This window comes from Colossoma macropomum, unplaced genomic scaffold (genome assembly GCF_904425465.1).
Source record: "Colossoma macropomum unplaced genomic scaffold, Colossoma_macropomum, whole genome shotgun sequence".
Lineage (NCBI taxonomy): Eukaryota > Metazoa > Chordata > Actinopteri > Characiformes > Serrasalmidae > Colossoma > Colossoma macropomum.
Window position 1 is genome coordinate 43672229 of NW_023494795.1, and position 21753 is coordinate 43693981.

At 40.6% G+C, this 21753-nt stretch overlaps 2 protein-coding genes across 2 annotated transcripts; both read right to left on the reverse strand.

Annotated features, from left to right (window-relative positions):
* Positions 1–1968: 1968 nt before the first annotated feature.
* On the reverse strand, positions 1969–11922 carry eif2b2 (eukaryotic translation initiation factor 2B, subunit 2 beta). Its single transcript, XM_036582486.1, has 8 exons — positions 11202–11922; positions 8376–8496; positions 6860–7011; positions 6268–6431; positions 5448–5543; positions 4644–4781; positions 3383–3449; positions 1969–2154 (listed from the first exon to the last, which is right to left on the reverse strand). The coding sequence occupies exons 1-8, from the start codon at positions 11353–11355 to the stop codon at positions 1997–1999; spliced, it is 1050 nt and encodes a 349-aa protein (XP_036438379.1). The 5' UTR covers positions 11356–11922; the 3' UTR covers positions 1969–1996.
* Positions 11923–13505: 1583 nt separating this feature from the next.
* tmed10 (transmembrane p24 trafficking protein 10) lies at positions 13506–20806 on the reverse strand. Its single transcript, XM_036582487.1, has 5 exons — positions 20592–20806; positions 19165–19285; positions 17216–17289; positions 16269–16395; positions 13506–15867 (listed from the first exon to the last, which is right to left on the reverse strand). Exons 1-5 carry the CDS (start codon positions 20766–20768, stop codon positions 15746–15748), a joined length of 621 nt encoding a protein of 206 aa, XP_036438380.1. The 5' UTR covers positions 20769–20806; the 3' UTR covers positions 13506–15745.
* Between the last annotated feature and the right edge of the window lie 947 nt (positions 20807–21753).

Sequence of the window (21753 nt, forward strand, 5' to 3'; positions counted from 1 at the left end):
AAAACAAAATAACATCCAAAGAGAATGGTTAATATATTGTTGCTGTCCATTTCTCAGTTCTCTGCAGAATCTGAGCTCAGCAGTTGCCTTTGACCTTGTGTACATCAAAAGTTGACCGTTTCTGCCCTCTCCTGAAAAGTTACTATTTTGGAGATGTTTTTATTTGAACAGCGACGATTCACTTTTTCTCAAACTGTCTTATTGCGATTCCTTAAAAACTCCACACAGTTTGAAGCGAGTGATGAGGCAGTTAGCACCATGCTAACTGGTGGGGTATTAGCTTCCTTTACCTGTTAGCTACGTTAGCCTTGTAGCTCCAGCGCTAAAACTAAGGAAGCGAACCTGTTGGCTGGTCGACTGCAGCGTAGCCGAGATGTGTGTTTACTGAAATGCTGATCTGAGTCCCAGCAAACACACAACGTTGTCTACTTTCTTAGTGTTGCTACAACGTTGTCAAAAGGTGGCGCTGTTTACGCTGCCTAAAAAAGGTTCTCACAACTTTGTCACAACCTCGTTGTTCACCCTGATAGTAAGAGGACAGTGAGCCGCTGTCGGCCCACTGACGGCAGAGCTGGCGGTCCCCTGGCGTTTGGCTCTGTTTTCTGGGCGGCCCACCGGTGTTTAAACAGAGTACTAGACTAAATTCCACTTATCACTCATTTTCACTCACAGTCCAGTTCGCTGATTTCTCCTTCCTTCATTTCTTTAGTTCTACTTTGTAAATTAGTTCAGTAAATATTTTAAACCCAGCTCAGAGTCAGTTACACTTTCTATAAACTCATTTTGTATCAGGCCTTTTTTTCTCTCAGTTGTTTGTGATATTTGTCTTAGTTTACTTTCAAAAATAAAAGTCTCTGCATTTAAAATCTGTGGATGGGGTTCCATACATAACGTAATTGAACTTATGAGGATTCTAGGAGGTTGTAAGAACGTAGTGACAACGTTGCCTCTACGTTGTCACAGTGTTGCCAGATAACGTCGTCACAACCTACTGAGGAACTGCATTTCAACGTCGTCAGATCGTAACTGGGTCATTCTACAGGAACACCCATTTTTGTGTCCCTAGTGTTTCCAGATATATTACACTTGAAAAACATGTTAGGGTTAAAATTTATTTATATTTTAAAATTAAACAAGTTACTTTATCAGTTACACCACATTGAGCCTCAATTCAGCAATATTGGTTTTTAAATCAATTATCTAGAATTCCAGGCACCACTGAAGAGCTCGTCCTCAGTCATGTGTGAAGGCTGAGGCCATATTTTGAAGAAAGAAACACATTTTTCTGCAACTTTAACTACAATAATCTATACACGGCTGTGGAATATATAAATTAAATCACATAAAGAAAACAAATGCCAAATAAATATTATAAAATATATAATGAAAGTCGTTGTCCCCAGGAGTCATGTCACTGGTGTTACTGCATAACAGAAAATCTCTTATTTTGAAATAAAAGTCACACTGATGACATCACTCGACTTCCTTTTACCTGTTTTCTGAGGATCTATGAAGAAAAGCACATGGTGAATCCACTGTGTCTTTCAGTTATCAGAGATTTTCTCATTCAGCTCATGATTTCATATGAAGCTTTTAGCTGAAGTCACTGGTGTGACCGACTTTATTCTGAGGTCATTGTGAAAAAACAATACAAATGGATTAAATTCCATATTTTAGTGGATATTCCCTGATTGACCACATGTGGTTTGATGCTCTGTAGCAGCCATTCTGTAAAATGCATTGTTCATTAAAAATGTCTCTGGTGTTCCTTTATTATGTGGAACACCAATGAGGATCAGTAACACCAGTGACTCCTATGGACAGACAGAAAAGTGGACGTTTCTGTAGAACGACCCATCTGTGTTTGCAGGGGTGAGAGCTGAAAAGCAGGTCGTGTGGTAAAACCATAAAAACCTGCAGCTCCAGGTTTCCGTATCTCCGTGTTGGGGAAATAAAGCACACAGCGTGTTTGGTCAGGGCTTTATTTACGTCTTTATTACAGCTCGTGGTCCTCCGGGTGGTACAGCTCACTCATCAGCCGGTAGATGTAGGACGGAGCGTTTCCGCCGATATTGGAAATGAACAGCGTGATTAACTCTGGAGGAACGTAATCGAACACCGGACAGTGAGCGTTCACCTTCGACAGGACTTCACCTGAGGACACACAGAGGTCAAACTGTTCACAATCCTGACAATCTGGCATATATTTACACTTTTTCTGGTACAGTTTACATTAGAAAACTTATTAATTATAATAACATGTTACATATTATACAACTATATATACACTTAATACGGTTAAGTACTACATTACTGATATTAGTACAGCTGCATCAAGTCTGACAAATTCATAAGCTGCTCCACTGTAAATATTACTTATGTTCCATATTATATAAATACATACGCAACACAGTTAGATGACTATTACATTACTATATGTTATTAATTACTAATATAGTAATATATATCGTTCATTAGTTACTCCAGTGTTGGTGGGATGGGCGTGGTTATCCAAAAACTAGGACACCAAAACTTATTATTCGTCGAATTGATTATGTATTCAAATTAGGCCTGAGTAGTTTGGAGTGTACAATGCATAAATAACTAAAAACTCTGTTACATTATTTTATCATTCAATAAATCAATAAACTCGACCACTGAGAACAGATTAGCTGTAATAAATCAAAACCTTCAATAAAATGTAATATTAAACTTAAACTGTAGTAAATATTTAAATTAAGAGTTTAATATTTATATCTACACTGTACGAGTTATTTCTTATTGCTGATGTCTAAAATGTTTTTTTTTTTTTACATAATTTACATAAATTACTTGAAATAAAACTTTTTTTCCATTAAAACTTCTAAAACTGCTAAATGTTCCCTTTTTTCATAATTATTACTCTTTTAAAAATATGGTTCTTCAAGGGTTCTTTAGTAAAGACAGTGGTTCACTATAGAACCATGAACACCCTTTGCATGCTTAAATGGTTCTCTGCATGGTGAAAGGTTCTTCAGATTGATGGAGAATGTGCTATATAGGGTTCTATATAGCACTGAATAGGGTTCTGCTATTCTTACAAACTTGACATTGTAACAATAGCAGAACCCTTTTTGGTGCTACATAGTACCATTTTCAAAAACGTTCTATATAGAACCAAACACAACACATTCTCCATCAACCTGAAGAACCATATGACCATACAGAGAACCATTTAATCATGCATAATAGTCCTTTGAGTGTTCAATGTTCTATACTGAACCACTGTCTTTACTGAAGAACCCTTGAAGAACCATCTTTTTTAAGATGGTACCAGTATTAAAATATTGTTATCCCAGTAAACAGTGAACAGAACTGGATCAAAGGCTGGTCGCGGTGTTACCTTCAGTGAAGGGCAGCACTTCATGTGGTGAAACAAACTTGTGGAACGTGTCCTCTTCATTAGGAAACTAGAGAGAACAGAGTACAGTCTGAGGTTCTGCAGGACTCACTCAGTCACTCACTGTCAGTCACTAAGTCAGTCACTCAGTCAGTCACTCAGTCAGTCACTCAGTCAATCACTCAGTCAGTCACTCAGTCAGTCACTCAGTCAGTCACTCAGTCACTCACTCAGTCACTCACTCAGTCAGTCAGTGAGGCTGGAGTGTCATGATGCTGAATGTTAATGTACAGACAGATGAATAAACTGGCTTTACAGTCAGCTTTTGTGTTGCTATTGTGGATCAAAGGGGAGCTCCACCACTTTTTAAAAATTCCCCCATAATTCAGTGTGTGAGGTGTAAACAGAGAGATTCAGAGTGGTTTGGTGTGAAGTGGTTCAGATGTCTTTACAGTGGTGGTGATGGGAACCAGGGGTCACCATGACTACAACACAAATATAGACATTTTATTTACTATCCAGAACCACCAGTGAACCTACACGAGTCTTCTGAGTTTATATGGAATGTTGATGATGGGAAATAGTGGAAAATCTGAAATAATAAGTTTTTTTTGGGGACTATTTTGCCTCACAGCGCCCTGCATGTATCCCTCCACCATGAATGGAGTTTAAGTTCTCTAAACTCTCATAAAACAGTGTCTCAGTCATCAGGCAGTGAATTCATAACCATTTCATGTAGTAACTTTCTGTGAGGGAGCTTTTAGAGGTGGACGTCTGGTTCCTATCACCACCACTGTGAACAGTTCTGACTCGTCTGTATGTTTACATCATAACCAGTTAATAATGTAGAACTTTCCCCCCTTTTAAAGCGACAGTTTGGCCAAAAATCTAATTTACATTCTTTTATCAAAATGTAATTAGCAAAAAATTGTTTATATGTAAATATTTAAGTTTGTAGATATCAAACTTGTAGAGTCAAACAGAGTCAGAAACCACATAATGAAGACTATCAGAGATACTGAACAGCTCCACAAGGTTTGAAGTGAGTGTGTGATGTTTTAGGCCTGCAGTTAGCACCATGCTAATTGGTGGACTATAAGCTTCCACTACTTCGGAAGCTTATAGTCCACCAATTAGCTCTGTTAGCCTCGTAGCTCCAGCGCTGATGCTAATATCTTGGCTGATCAACTAAATTTGGGGCTGAAAATGAGTTTTTCTGGTCCAACTGTCGCTTTTAAGTGTCTGATAGTGGCTGTTTGGGTACCTGAGGTGAGAGCTTGAACATCGGAGCGCAGACGATGAGCGGAGTGGAGTGGTGTTTGGCGGCGAGCGCGAGTGTGTGGGTTCCGTTCACTGCTCTCAGTCCTCCGTTAGCTAGAACCGTCTGAGTACCAATAATCACCTGAAAAGGAAAATAAACTCAGTGAGATGAGCAGATAAGTATCACTGATGTACAGAGAACACCAGCACCGCCGCTCTGAAGTTCACAGTCACTTCTTTTATCTTTTCTGTCCAAAAAAAAAAAAGTTTAAGTTTAAAGGAGAAAAGAAAACATTCTTTACATTCGATGTTAATATAGATTTGTTCTCATTTTGGAGTTTTTCTACTGCTGTGTTTAAACGAAGTGTCTCGTCAGATCAACCTAAAAAATGACTTCATGGTCACAAGCAAATTAACTAGTTTACGCAACCTAAATAAAGACTGAATAAACGATTCTTTGAGTCAGTGTAATTTTTGAGTTGAAAACAAGTTCAATTGCTTTGTTACAAAGTGCACCTATATAGTAAGTGGAGCTGATAAAATGGACAATGAGTGTAGAAACAAGGAGGTGGTCATGATGTTACGCCTGATTGGTGTGTGTACACAGTATATAGCTTATTGAATAATTTGGTGTTCACAAAATACTACAAACATCTAAAATGATCTTGTAGTGTCTATAATATTTAAATCTACAGTTTAAGTTATTACTGTACGTAAAAACACATTAGGATGAGAAGTGCCTCCAAACGTTTGACCAGCAGTGTGCCGAGTGACTCGTTCTCTCTGAGAAGAGCTCAGTGTTTCCCACCTTATTGACTCTGGACATCACGGCGAATATGGCGGCGTCAGGAATCACCGTGGTCTCGATCCCATCTTTAGAGAGACTGGTGGCCATCTCGTGACCCTGCGGAGGAGAAACGGAGGAAAAGAGCCAGTCATTCTGACTCAGACACCGGTCACCTGCGGCACAGGGCTCGACCGATATGGAAATTACCACCAATACTTAGATTAAGGAGCTAAAGGTTCTCATAATCGATGATTTCAGCCTAAAAACAGCACTGAGGAAAAATCAGACACCATCATTCAATCTTTTACAGTCAAAACCACCTTTAAGTACAAGTTATTCATTTTTCAGCATCAGTAATCAAACACATTCAGTGGTGTTGGGGTCTGGACTCTGGGGTGGTCAGTCCATCGTTCAGCTTCTTTGTTTGATGTGTCCGTCTCCTTTTCTCAGTGAGGTTCTTCTTGATCAGCTACACATCCTTTCAGACCCACAGCGCTGAGTCGTCTTCTCACAGTCGTCATCTCTCTCAGAGATGAAAGCTTTAAGTGCTGTTTATCTGATGGGGCAGTTTTGGTGGCTACCAGGTCTCCCAGGTGGTTGTTAGGAGACACATTTTCTGTGGAGCTGTTAATCATCTCCGGTTTTGGAAACTGGATCATCTTATATCTAATCTCTTCTGAAAAAGTGAATAACCTGTAGTCAAACTGACTGGATATCAAGTAAACAAAGGGTGCTCTATGATTTTTGCACAGTAGAAGCTGAATTACATAAAAATAAGAAAACTGATTAGCAGTTAATATCAGTTTCTACTGTTGATCACACCTGTACAGTGTTTTGTTACCTGACAGAAGGGGGCGCACTCTGCAACGATGACGTGGAATTTGCGTTTGCGCGCTGCGTCCTTCAGGAAGGCCTCCACTGTGCGCGAGCGGCCGATGGTCATGATGACCTCATTAGAGTGGATGTGTTCCAGAGCCTGCATGGCAATGTTGTCTGTGGTGCCCTCTAGTGACCAAAAGACGAATTAATCCTTTCATTTAAATCTCTGTTTACAGAACTCAAATCAGATACGGCTTAGAATCACAGCTCATACTGGGGGCTCCGCCCACTTTTTTTGCTGAGGAGCGTATAAATTTTTTTTCTTTGTTTTCACATAATGTGACCATGTCAGTTGTCCTTTTCTCATGATCAATGGACCAATAGGAATGCTCCGAAATCACTTGGAATAAAAGAATTTTATTAGAGACTTTTATTAAAATTTAAAAAATATTTCTTAGAAGTTTCTATTTTGGAGATATGAGTTTTTTTCCATCAGCGATGTGATTCCAAACTTTGTAACTATACTGTGCGTGAAGACTATCCTATTTCTTTACCCACCCCTGAGTATTAGCGTCTGCAGTTCTGGTGGTCTGTCTGCGTTAAGGTGGTCTTACCCAGCTCAGTCAGCAGCTCGTTGATGGCCTCGATGACGTTGGCTTTGAGGGGAGCGAAGTGCTGCCTGAAGTTCTCCTCACTGGAGCCGCCGGACGTCAGCAGTTTGTGCAGAGACTCCTGCTGATCCGCCTCCTCACTGCTGCCCCGGGACCTGAAGGAGAACAGCAGCACCGCGGGGGGTAAATGAGCTTTATAGAGCTTTTTAAATGAAACAGTAGAAGCCATATCGCCCCCTACACTTCCTGTAGTGTATTACAGTCTGTCAGAGTGACTGTGTGGATCATATGAACATTATAGAGGCTTTTTAAATGAAACAGTAGAAGCCATATCGCCCCCTACGCTTCCTGTAGTGTATTACAGTCTGTCAGAGTGACTGTGGATCATATGAACATTGTAGAGCTTTTTAAATGAAACAGTAGAAGCCATATCGCCCCCTACACTTCCTGTGGTGTATCACTGTAGAAATGGGTGAAAGGTGACTATCTAGAACCTTCCAGGCTTTCAGTCTGACTGAGTGACTCGTTCTGGCGTCATTGAGAGGGACGCTGTCTGTGACTGAATCTCTCCTGTGACACTGTGTTCAGATTCAGTTCTGAACTAATCCAGGTTTGCATTCAGTAGTTTTTATTAGTGATGATGAATCAGCTGTTTTGTACGTAGTTTGTCAAATTTGCATACAATTTGCATAAAGATATGACTGGTTTGACCAAGACTGTCACCTGCAGGTTTTCTCACCTCACCACACCGACTCACACACTCTCCCTTTTTCTTTCTGCCTTTCTCTTCTTCTTCTCTCTCTCTCTTTCTTTCTCTCTTTTTCTTTCTTTCTGTATTTTTTTTCTCTCTTTCTTTCTTTTTCCCTTTCTCTTTTTCCTCCCTTTTCTGTCTCTCTATTTCTTTCTCCTTTCCTTTCTGTTTCTCTTTCTTTCTCTCTCCTTCTTTCTTTTTCCTCTCTTTTTTTCTTTTTCTCCCTCTTTCTCTCTCTCTCCTCTCTTCTTTTTTCCTCTCTCCCTTTGGGTGTGAGGTTTTGTGTTTGTGTGAACGTATTGAGATTACTTTTCATCATTTTATCCATTTTTTTTAAATTATGTTCCTGAAATCTTGAAAAACACTTAAATTTTAGTTTATTCTTCTTTGTAATTCAATTTGTGCTCTTTTTATTTTTTCAGTCATCAGAGAAATTATAAATGTTTTTCATACACTTCTAATTTTTTTATTTTTGTCTTGCTGTTGTAAAGTAACACCATCGCCTTCTTTATATGCAGCACCTCCGTATGAACTTTACTAAAACTTTTTTTCCCCATCCCTTCATTTTCTACCTGTATCCTCCTTTTATTTACTCCCCTAAGCCACGCCCATACAGTTCAGGGCGTGTTCTGTGTAGCTTCATGTATGTGATGATAAACTGGGGCCCATCATTTGCAAATGGTATGTAAATGAGGGGCTCGTGTGCAGCTGCTTGTTTGCACGCAACTGAATCTGATTCGCTATCAGACCAATCAGAGCCTGCGGTACCTCGCGTATTCCTCTCGGATGATCTTGAGTACTCGGCGGACCATGTTGCCCACGGTGGTCTCTGAGGGCTGAGCGGCGGTCATCCTCCTGCCTTCTTTACGGATTATCTCCATCAGGTCACCTGCACAAACACAGAACACCACACAGCGGCGTTTCTCAATAAACTGCATCATTTAGGCCAAAGGTGAGGTCAGCTGGAACGTTCCTGACCTTCCCTTTCCTCCTGACTGAGAAGTCCTGCCCCATCCATCAGAGGGAGGGGTCAGACTGTCAGGCTTAACAACGGAGAAATCCTGCTTTGTGAAACAGCACCAAGCCTTTCTCAACAGATTGAAACATTTAGGCCACAAGTGAGGTCAACTGGAATGTCCCTGACCTTCCCTCCTACTGGACAGGGGTTAACTTTGGGTTATATAAAGATCTGGCTGACTGAGAAACCCTGCTTTGTTTAACATCCCACAGAATTCTCAGTAAATTGCATCATTTAGGCCAGGAGTGAGGTCAACTGGAACATCTCTGACCTTTCCTTTCCTCCTATTGGACACACATGACTTTGGGCTTGATTTATCTGGCTAACTGAGAAATCCTGTGTTCGTCCAATAGGAGGAGAGAACAAGAACAGCCCTCACTTTTAGGTTTAACAGCAGAGAAATGTGAAATATGTGGTGATATTGTGAAAAACCACCAAGGAATTGCATCATTGAGGCCAAATATGAGGTCAACTGAAATGTTCCTGACCTTGTCTTTTCTAATTTATCTGGCTAAATAAAGAAGTTCTGCCTCGTCCAATAGAAAGAGGAGACAGAAACAGTGCTTGTCTTAAGGCTTAACAATGTGCTGTGTGAAATGACCCCCAGGATTTCTCAATAAATGTAATAATTTGGGTCATTAGTTAGTTGGAAGGTCCTTTTGTTCCTATTGGACAGACTTGAATGTGAAATATGCGGTGATATTCTGAAATACTACCAAGGAATTGCATCATTGAGGCCAAAAGTGAGGTCAACTGGACTGTCCCTGACCTTTTCTCTGCTCTGACTGGACAGACTTGATTTCAAGCTTGATTTATCCGGCTAACTGAGAACTCCTGCCTCATCCAATAGAAAGAGGGGTCAGAAACAGTGCTGGTCTTTATGTTTACCAAACCAAGAAATTCTGCTTTGTGAAATAACAAACAGAATTGTCAATAAATTACAACATTTAGGCCAAATGTGAGGTCAACTGAAATGTTCCTGACCTTTTCTCCTAATGGACATACATGACTTTGGGCTTGATTTATATGGCTAAATAAAGAAATTCTGCCTTGTCCAATAGAAAGATTGGTCAGAAACACTCCTCACCTTCATTTAACAATGTGCTGTGTGAAATGACCCCCAGGATTTCTCAATAAATGTGATAATTTGGGCCATTAGTGAGGACTGTCCAGTTGGAAAGTCCCTGACTTGTTTCCTATTGGACATTCTTGACTTTGGGCTTAAGTTATCTGGTTAACTTTGAAATCCTGCTTTGTGAAATGCATCGTTCAGGCCAAAAGTGAGGTCAACTGGAACATCTATGACCTTTTCTTTCCAGCTATTAAGCAGATTTGACTTTGGGCTTGATTTATCTGGCTAACTGAGAAATCCTGTGTTTGTCCAATAAGAGAACAAGAACAGCCCTCACTTTTAGGCTTAACAGCAGAGAAATGTGAAATATGTGGTGATATTGTGAAATACTACCGAGGAATTGCATCATTGAGGCTAAAAGTGAAGTAAACTGGACTGTCTCTGACCTTTTCTCTTCTCTGACTGGACAGACTTGACTTTAAGCTTGATTTGATCTGACTGAGAACTCCTGCCTCATCCAACAGAAAGAGGGGTCAGAAGCAGTGCTGGTCTTCAGGTGTACCAAACGGAGAAATCCTGCTTTGTGGAATTACAAACAGGATTTTTCATAATAAACATAATAATTTAGGATAATAGTCAGGACTGTCCAGTTGGAATGTTGCTGACCTATTCTCCTGCTGGCCAAGGCTTGACTTCTAAGGTTGAAAGGGGAACACCACGAATAATTTCTACACAATTAAATGGCTAAGATGTAAACAGGGTCGTTCAGAGTGGTTTGGTGTGAAACTTACCGAGTCAGAACTGTTCACAGTGATGACTGAGACACTGTTTTATGATAGTCTGGGGAACTTAAACTCCATCCATGGTGGAGGGATACATGCAGGGTGCTGTGAGGCAAAATAGTCCCCAAAGAAAACTTATTATTTCAGATTTTCCACTATTTTCCATCATCAACATTCCATATAGACTCAGAAGACTCGTGTAGGTTCACTGGTGGTTCTGGATAGTAAATAAAATGTCTATGTTTGTGTTGTTGTCATGGTGACCCCTGGTTCCTATCACCATCACTCTGAATCACTCTGTTCACACACATTCAATTATGCAGAAAATTTGATAACTGGGTGGAATTCCCCTTTAAGTTATCTGTCTGCCTAGTAAATCCTGTTTAGTGCAGTAACAGTGTGTGTCTGCTGTAGTTTTGGTGTTATTGCTGTAGTTTAGTGCGGCTCTGCTGTAGTTTGGGTGTCTTTGCTGTAGTTTAGTGCGGCTCTGCTGTAGTTTGGGTGTCTTTGCTGTAGTTTAGTGCGGCTCTGCTGTAGTTTGGGTGTTATTGCTGTAGTTTAGTGCGGCTCTGCTGTAGTTTAGTGCGGCTCTGCTGTAGTTTAGTGCGGCTCTGCTGTAGTTTAGTGCGGCTCTGCTGTATTTTGGTGTCTTTGCTGTAGTTTAGTGCGGCTCTGGTGTAGTTTGGGTGTTATTGCGGTGTGCCGTGCTGCTGGTTACGGACCTGCGCTGCTCCAGCGCGCCTGTGCGGTGATCCGGCGCAGCAGCGCCGCTGTGCTGCGGGCGGTCTCTCCGGAGCCCCGGCCTCCGCGTTTCAGCTCCGCCAGGAACGCCTCGATCCGCTCGCACAGGTCCGTCTCCTTATCCGCGCCGGGCATCGTCCCTCCCTGATCGCCTTATCGATGATTATCGGTAGCGATATCAATCCGTGATCGGAGCGCAGCCTGTCAGCAGCACGCCAGTTCACTTTCCGGATGTTGTCATCGACAGTTTCCTCGAATCGGACAGCGCGGTTCATCATGGGTAATGTAGTCCGATAGCGTGTTGCGTGTGTTAGCATCGCTGCTAATCTGCGGATTTCCTCCTGAAATCTTCTCAAACCGCATCTGGGCGCGTTTATATTCGATGATGCAGAACATTAGCAGTCAAATTTAGTCACAGATCGGGTGGTTTTACCTAAAATCTGCACTAGAAGAGCTAATTTCACCCGGCTACTATTCGAATTTTCCGTTCCACCTTAAACCACGTAGCAGTTATGAGGCGCCAGAATGCAACGGTTACATCATTTAGGTTAAGGTGGAACGGAAAATCCCCACTTTTCAGTGTTTAGGCTCAAAAAAGGTCTTCTTGGTCATATTAAAGCTCTGTAAATATGATCTGAATGTACATTAGGACTGAGATCACAGTGTTTATCTCCACACTTTCCTCTTTCCATCTCTGTTTCAGGTTAATCTTCAACTCATTTGTCCACAGAACTGTCCCTGAATCCTGCAGGTGCTGTGTACCTTTCAGAAAAGGGTAACCAGGACTTGCTGTTCTTGATACTGGCTGCATTTGTTTATGAGGCCATGCTGATATATTATCTTCATGAATGTTCCTGACTCACATTCTGAAGGTTATTCCTGATCTGTTGGTTCCTAATGACAAGTTTTAGTTTTATTTCATTTATCCACTGCAGTCCCTTCATACAAGCCTGAACTGGCCCTGTAGGGGACGACTTAATGCTGGATTAACGGCCTGCAGGGCCCAGCAGATTTTGCTCACTGATAAACACTGTAATAGCAGGTATTTGATAAGGGTAGAATAAAAATAACTCGACAGCAGACGGAGCTCAGCTCGGCTCCAGCTTTCATTAGAAACAGCTGAACAGTTCTTAAGAGTTCCACTTCTAAACTCTCATTCATGAACTGAAAAGACTAAAACAAAACCCTTTTTTAAGTAATTCAATTTATTCTTGTTTTGATTTATTACAGTTAACAATCACATTTGTCACTGTTAGTTTAGTTTTAGTGAACTATAATAACCCTGGTAGAGTCCAGGGTGGGCTGACCCATGCAAGGCCCATTTAGGTTTGCCCAGGTCTGCACTGCCCACAGTCATATTTGGGGGCACGTTTGCTGGGGTGGTCTTCTGTGGGCAGCAGGTTGTTTGATATTGCTCCACTCAGCTGTGTTCTAGCTTCTTAACAATGTACCAGCCAGCTGACTTCGACACATCTAATGATTTTTGTTTCACAATAACCTGCTTTACTGGCAGCGGCGCTTCTGTGACCTTCAGATGGAGAGAAACAGCAACAAACTGCACAACCAACTTCTACAGTCGGCTCTCCAGCTTTTGCTAGATCAGGACTTGATGATGTAACAACACGGTTGGCCATGAAATGATCACAATCAACCAAATTGGCTATTTGTAGCTGGCTACACTTAAAAAAAGGTTCTTTAGTAAAGAAAATGGTTCTATAAAGAATCATGAAAACTCAAAAGATCCACTGCATGATTAAATGGTTCTTTCCATGGTGAAAAGGCTCGTCAGGTTGATGGAGAATGTGTTGTATATGGTTCTATATAGTGCCTAATACAGTTCTGCTATTGTAACAAGATCCCTTTTCAAAAAGGTTCTCAACAGAACCATATAACAACACATTCTCCATCTGTCTTTAAAAAACATTTTTGAGTGTACATGGTCCACGTCTGTTATAACATGCCTGCCTCTGTGTGTGTGTGTGTGTGTGTCCTAGCTGTTGGATGTTTTTTTTTGTTTGTTTGTTTGTTTTGGCATTGCATGCTGGGTACTGTAGTGAGAGAGCACTGATGCACAGAAACAAGTGATACATGATGGATTCTTTCAAACTGATGAGGGTGAAGGAAAAAATGCTGCCCTACAAAATCCAGCACACGGCAAATCACACATCATATGTTAGATAACTGTTTGTAAATGTGTCTATTGCACACTGACATTTGTTTCTGGTAAATACAGATGTTTGATAGGACTATTGAAAAATATAATTAAAAAAAAAAAATCACTCAAAACCTTTTTTACTAACAATTTATTGACAATTCGACTGTTAAAATGAATTGCCGCAAAATTGAAACCAACATGGTAACGTCCACAAAACAGATCAAAAATTAGTGACCAAATGACGGCCCGGCAGCAAAAAACAAAACAAAACAAAAACCATCACCACCTAATGAGCCTAGTCCCCGCAAACCAGCCGAATCTTCATGTTAATACATCCACCATCTCATAATTACATTAAAATAAAAAATTAAACACATCCAAAGTTGAATATTTCCGCTTTGTTGCCTCATTGTTAGTAGGATCCACCGCCAGTTAAAGAACCAGCGCTGAAGACACTCCTTTACGGAAAAACTGATCAGACTGAGAAATCCGAAAGAAATCAGAGTAAGAGTTCACATGCGCTGAGAAGTCTGACTACTGAGCTCAAATCCAGCCTCTTTATTGTTGCAGTGTGGTGTTTACATGACCATTTGAATGATGGATAACTGCAGAAATCTGATTATTATGATCAGATTATTGAGTGCATGTTAACGCACTCGGTGTCAGGAAGCTACGACAACAACGTGCGCTAAGTGTAAAAGTCCCACCAAAACAGCTAAAGAAAAAAAGCTAAAGGAAGAGGCGGCGTAGTTAAGCTAAGCTGGATCTAATCAGCACCATGAAATGTGCTTTTTTGACAGCAAAAAAACAAAAATAATTATAAAATTAAAAAGTAAAAATGAGCTTTCTTCCATGTTGAGCTTCAGCAGAGCGCAAATGAACTTCATGTATGGCGCTGAGAGCGGGACTTTCTGGACAACAACAGCTTTGCAGCTCAGGGTAATCAGTCATCCCATCATTACTTACAGTTAACAGCATTTAGAATAAGAGGAAATACATACAGGCGCTTCAGTGATTAACAGCAGAGATGCACCAACACCAATTTCCCAATTACTTACCTTCAATTACCAGTCCTGCAGATGGACGCACCACTCTGGTCCATTTATAAACATTTTATTTGAAGACCACCTGCCTAGAGACTTCACAACACTCGAAAGCACTGGATGATATTTCAATATGAGTATTTTAGACTTAATAGAAACTGCACTTTTGTATTTTGACTCCAATAGAAACCCAGAACTGCTTAATTAACTGACTGAGACGTAAACAGAGCCGTTCAGAGTGGTTTGGTGTGAAACTTACCGAGTCAGAACTGTTCACAGTGGTGGTGACAGGAACCAGACATCCACCTCTGAAAGCTCCCTCACGGAAATGGTTATGAATTCACTGCCTGATGACTGAGACACTGTTTCATGACAGTTCTGAGAACTTTAAATCCATTCATGGTGGAGGGATACAAAATAGTCCCCAAAGAAAACTTATTATTTCAGATCTTCCACTATTTTCCATCATCAACATTCCATATAAACTCAGAGGACTCGTGTAGGTTCACTGGTGGTTCTGGATAGTAAATAAAATGTCTATATTTGTATTGTAGTCATGGCGACCCCTGGTTCCTGTCACCACCACTGTGAAGACATCTGAATCATTTCACACCAAACCACTCTGAATCTCTCTGTTTACATCTCACACTCTGAATTATACAGGAAATCTGAAAAATTGGTGGAATTCCCCTTTAATAACGAGTGCAAACCATATGAGATTAAATATAGTATATTATTCTCTTTTTTACTGTTTTTGACTCATATGTACCCACATTATTATATTGTAACAATTATTATAACAATATTGCTTTTTAGGTATGTTACTCAACATCTCTGCGAGTCTCTATGTAGGCGTCCTTCAAATGAAGTGTTATTAAGTGTTTATACTGGGCAGAATCGCTATAACAATGGAAACTAATATAGTTTTATTCAGAGTTATTGAGATCACTGAGACACTGTGGTATGGATGCACCTCTAATCACTCATCACAAAGCGGCTCGTCGGGTCTGGAAGTTCAAATGTACGTTTCTAAACATATTAAGGATCCGTTTAGGTTGCATGTAGTAATAAACAAAAAAAACAAAAAACAAACCAAAAAAAAAAAAACGGTGTGAAGCGATAAACGTGTGGTTCGTCCAAAAACACAGACGCTGAGTAAGTGGAAATGGCCGCCGACTGCCCAGACAATGACCTGATGGACGTCCTCTCCTGGTTTCCCTCCTCCCAAAGAACCTTCACGAACCTGCGGACGCCGGGCAGCAAAACAAGGGGCGGGAGAGTGAGGTGTCAGAGAGGGATTCTGGGTCTCTGATTGGTGGAGCGGGTTCTACTCGATGAGCTTCTTGGCCTTGAAGAACCGGCGCAGGTAGAACACCTGCCACGTGGCCAGACCGATCAGGCAGCACATGGAGAAGATGCTGAAGTAGAGCACGCGCGTGTTGGTGGATTCTGCGGAGAGAAAAGAGCCATCAGAGAACGTGGGTTCTCTACATGCTTAAAAATGATGGTTCCTCGATGGTTCTATATAGAGCCACAAAACACTCATCAAACCCTGCTTAAACGGCTTGACATTGTAACGACAGCAGAATCGTTTCTGGTGCTATACAGAACCATTTTCTTTACGAAAGAACCCTTGAAGAACCATCCAAGTGTAGGGGTATAAGGTAAAAAACAGAATCCCAAAATTAAAGTGACAAATTTTAAACTGTATGAATTTAGTTTTATATTATTTATTATATATACACACACACACACATATACATACATACATATATATATATATATATATATATATATATATATATATATATATAGTTTGTACAATGCTGTGTTCTCATTTCCCTGCTTACCGTTGGTGTCCCTCATCTCCTCCTCTCTCTTCTTCATGTAGGCGAAGTCGTTGACGATGGACTCTGAAAGATCCTCCAGGCGCCGCAGCTCCACCTCCAGAGGCTTCAGCTTCTCCACCTTCGCAATCTGAGAGAGGAAAATACACACAGAGCGGTCAGATACACACGGACCTGCATCAGCGTCTCTGACCTGACCAAGAAATTCACCCAGAAAACGCACAACTAAATCAAAACTCACAAAAACTCTGCCTGTTTTATTAGGCGCTACATTCACAGCAAAAATGCCCTTTATTTCTAAGAATGCTTATTTTTCATAACTACTTAAATGATACCACTTCAAAATAACACTACTCTTATACTCAGCTTTCATAAATGGTTATTAATTAGGTCATAAAGACCTCAAAATCATGAATGATCAGTTACAACACATAAATAAAAAGGGTGACAGTGGTCAGCCGTTTGCCTAACAGTGCATTTAAACTTCTAAACCTCAGATTTATGTTTACTGATCTTGCTTTGTCTCCATCAGTCAGCTTCATCACATATTCATCAGATGTAACAGTTCACTTTTGCCTGTTATATTAATGTGTTATAACTGCTTAATAATGATTTATAAAGTGTTTGTGACCTTACTAAGCCATTAACAAACAAAATTTAAATCATTTAGAATCGTTTTATAAGAGTAGTCTTATTCTAAAGTGGTACCTATTTATTTTTGCATTACATTTTTATATTGCAATTCTTCATACAGTTATTTTATTAATAATAAAAATTGTAAGTGTATTTTTTATAACAACATATCTGCACTGTTAAACAGGCCGAGCCACCCATTTCAACAGGGTGAAGAGTCTGAATTCTCTTTTAACATAATTAATTAATAAATAAATAAGTAAGTAAATGAATGAATGAATGAATAAATAAATAAATAACTAAATGAATGTATGAACCTCCTCGTAGTTCTTGGCCTCCACGCCGTGCTTCATGTCCAGGTTGATCAGCTGATCAGGAACCCTCCCGGTTCCTACAGAGAACAATGAAATCACTCACTGTTATAACTATTAAACACAGCATAGGAATTCAGGATTTAAGCTGTTTTTTTGTTTCTATTGGAAAAATAAACAGCATTTTTGGAAAGTGCTGCGGTCGAGCCCTGGGGTGAGCTACCCCAGATACCTCCTGCCTCCGAATGTCACTGGATCCTCTGAATTACGAGTGCGTTAAGGAGCTGAAACAGGAATATTGCTATATTTCAGCCAACACTGCTGTGACTGAACTGACACCATAAGACTGACCTCACGAGAATAACCCACACAGACCAGCAAGCTCTGTCCAGTGTGGTAGTTTAGAAGCTTTGGTAGTTTGAAGGCCGTCGCACACCACACGTGTCACGCAGCATGTAGTGGAGCGCTGCTACAGAACGGCGGCAGGGAGAGCCGATAACACCAGGTTTTTAGCTCAGCTTAACTCTGCTCATATAAACTGAATGAAATAAAGCGTTCAGCTCCTCATCACATTTGGCCTCAGCTCAATAACTACACAGCCTGGCTGTTTTCACTGAAAGATACGAGCTGAAAAAGGCTCGGCTAGTGACGTTAGTTAAGGTAACCGTTACCATCAGGACACGTCTGTTTATCTGGCTGCCTTCCTCTGGGTAAATGTCAAGCCACCTGTGATCTACTGTGGCTTTCTGTGGCCTAGATATGGCTTTAATTTAATGTAGTAATGGCAAAATGCTGCTCCAGGTGTTCCAATGTCCTCACAGTCCAAAGACAGGCTAAACTGCCCCTAGGTGTGTGTCTGCCCTGTGATGGACTGGCGACCTGTCCAGGGTGTTTTCCACCTTCCACCCAGTAATAAATAAACGGAATAAATGAACGAATGGCAAAATGCGGTGTGGTACTGAGGAACCGAACAGTGCCCAGTGTCATGAACTGCTGCCGCACGTCAATGCGCCGTGCTGGCGCTGGTGCGTGTACCTCCATTAAAAAACAACGGCTTCCAATGTTTGGTCACTGCTCGACGCAATGCGGCGAGATTACAGGAAGTTGGGGCAGGATATCATCACCCGTTAAGCAACAGAAGAAGAAAAAGAACTGGAAGAGGAGTAAAAATGAGCCGCGGTAGCTCACAGGGAGGAGACCAGATATTTAAAAGTGATTTCGTCCAAAAAGAAAGTCAAAAGTCAGCTTGAACAGACTTTAAAACGCTGAAGCGTCTCCCTGATTCTCTGAGAGGATGAGAAAGAGAGGATATTCATTTTTCTCCATTCGAACGGAAAAGGCTGCCCACTGAACTGACCACGACATCAGACGCTGCCCTACAAACCGATCAGTGTCCAGTACAGGGAGACAGAGACAGAGAGTTCTTTAATGCGCTCAATAAACTGCAACATGAAACCAAAACTAACCAGATCAAACGTACACAACGTAATAAACAACATGAACCCCGGTTTGGACCTTCAGGTGTGAAAACGCCCTTAAATCACCAAACACTCACATACTGGCTCCTATACACAATTCTTTTTTAAATTTGTGTCTCATTTAATTCACTGTTTTTTTGTTTGTTTTCCCTGTAGTTCCATATAGTAATTATTTAATTATTTGATTTCTGTATAAATAGTTAAAATAAATTTTACACATGCTGTGAGTGACCTGAAGTGTTGTTCAGTGTTTAATTCACTATTAGTCAGAATTATTAAACTGTTCAATCAAATCCCACAGCAGAGTGAGCAGATACTGTGGCCTCCAGATCATGATATATGTACCAAATATTTAACTGTATGTTTTACAGTAATTTTCACATTTAATCCTGAACAATACCAAAAATCTTGCACAAAGCACCTTCATGCATTCAGATCACTGGCTGTAACGTTTTATCCGGGACTACAGTGACTCACCCATCTGGGATTTGCTCTCAAAGCAGACTTCAAACATGTCGTAGTCCTCTGTTGTGAAGGCAAATTTGCCCTTAGTGGCATCCTCCTTGGAGTACAGGATGTGGCCGGAGGAGTCCGTGATCTATAACAGTTCACAGCAAATTAATTACAGGTATAGCCTTGGCACATTCAGAATATCTTAAATATACTACAAATTAAGAATTAGCACCGAAAATACTACATATGCCACTAAAACATACTATCCTGCTGGATGAACAGGTACACTTCAGTGTAATCACAACAAATCTTGCATATGTTGTCTATATAATGCAATAACTTTAGTTTAAGCATAGCTGGGTGGACATATTAACAGCTTTGTGCAGCCATAAATGATGCAAATTATCAGAGGGTTGCCATATGGTAAAAGTATATCATGACACTTATTTGTTCAGACAACTGATTAGCTGGAACAGAGGAAAAAGAAACAGTGGTGCTACAATCAAAAAATTATAAAAAAATGTGAACATAAATTTTATTTAAAATTTGGCAGTAATTACAGTTAAACGGATTATTCTGCTCTATTTATGATGAAACATACGGTTGAGCTGGTCAGTGTTCTGGACGTATAGATGGCGATGTATATTGTCATATGGCCCAACCCTACATGTTATATTTATACAGAGCAAAACTAAGCAGTTAATTCACAAACATAGCAAATCATACATGTTTTGCAGCATTAAAGAACATTTACAGCTAATAACAAAGCAAGCAACACATCACCGTTAGGAACACATCTCTATTTATTCTTCAGATTACATTATTAGAGTGTTAATCGGGGACTTTTATTTTGCTTCTTGAGTCAGTTCCAGCTACACAGGGCACTTTTGCAGTGACGTGTAACACCCGGACCAGGCCACTTTAGAGCAAAACAGCATCCTGCTACGATTCACAAACAGTTTAGAGCAACAGTAAATTAATATACAGATAAAATCAGCCACCTAGTGTGTTTTTATGCCCTCTTTTTGCGTCCACGTCCTTGTATTTCAGTACTCTGTGCCGCCAGCTGGCTCTCCAAGTTGGTTTCCCATTTGAATGTTCCGTTCCACCTTAAATGGTGCAGCAGTTCCATTCTGGCGCCGCAGTCTGTAATGTAACTGAACGGAACTGCTGCACCATTTAAGGTGGAACGGAAAATTCCCAGTCAGGAAGCGCAGAACCAGGCCTACACACAATTTTAAGCCACTTAGCTCACAGTTTATACGCGTTCCGTTGACTGAAGAGGCTAAACATTAGCTATGGACTCAGCTGTGTTTGGTTTTATACAGTATTTAAGCCGTAGTTTCATTTATAGTCGTAAACTAACCGACGGCTGGCTTCGTTACAGCTGACGTTGCCTTAGCTTTAGCCTTAGCGTTAGCATTAGCATCAGCGATAATCCACACTCTCACCTTCAGGTTAGTTTTGGTGTTTGGCTGCTCGCTTATTTCGTACTCTCCCGTCACCAGGACGTCTTTGTGGATCTCCTCCTTCAGACATTTCCTCGTTCGGACCGGTAGAAAGAACGAGATGGAAAACACGGAGTCGAAAATCAGCGGTAGCAGGATCAACGCGCCTAGCCGCGCCATGGCCGAGCCGGGACTGACTGCAGTACCGGAATACGGGTGGTGCTTTCCCTCCACCTGTATTCCGACAGGTCCCGCCTCCTGCGCTACTATTGGCTGGAAGCAGCCGTGTCCAACGCTGATTGGCCAGTAGTTTGTCTTCACAAGTACGCAGTCGATTGGACAGTTAAGAAGTCATTTATATCACCATGGCAACCGTAAAACCAGTGGAACTCGAGTGAAAACAAAACAAGCCGGTTAATAATATACTGATCAGGTAAATTACAGACATCATATATATATATCATATAACTGTCATTATTTTTGGATAATATGTATTACACAATATATACAGAGGAGAGAAGTAACTTGATAGTACTTTTCTGAGTGTTTTCAAATGATAATACTTTTACTTCTACTTAAGTACCATTAATAAAGAAAGACATCTACTTTTTATTTAATGTATTTAATTTCACTCCATTAGGTTGGTAACAGTTCTGTTTATTTGGTTCACACTGATAGATACTGAATGAAATTTGCCAAGACATTCCACTGCAGTTCTGTAGGTTAATCAATACTTAAACGGGAACCCCACTGATTAAATGGTTGAGATGGTGGTGATAGGAACCAGACGTCCACCTCTAAAAGCTCCCTCACAAAAAAATTACATGAAATGGTTATAAATAGGCAGCCTGATTTTGGCTTAAAATATATTTTAAACCATTTATTTATATCCATTCATGGTGGAGGGATACATGCAGGGTGCTGTGAGGCAAAATAGTCCCCAAAGAAAACTTATTATTTCATATTTTTCACTATTTTCCATTATCAACATTCCATATAAACTCAGAAGACTCGTGTAGGTTCACTGGTGGTTCTGGGTAGTAAATAAAATGTCTATATTTGTGTTGTAGTCATGGCGACCCCTGGTTCCTATCACCACCACTGTAAAGACGTCTGAACCATTTCACACCAAACCACTCTGAATCTCTCTGTTTACATCTCAAGG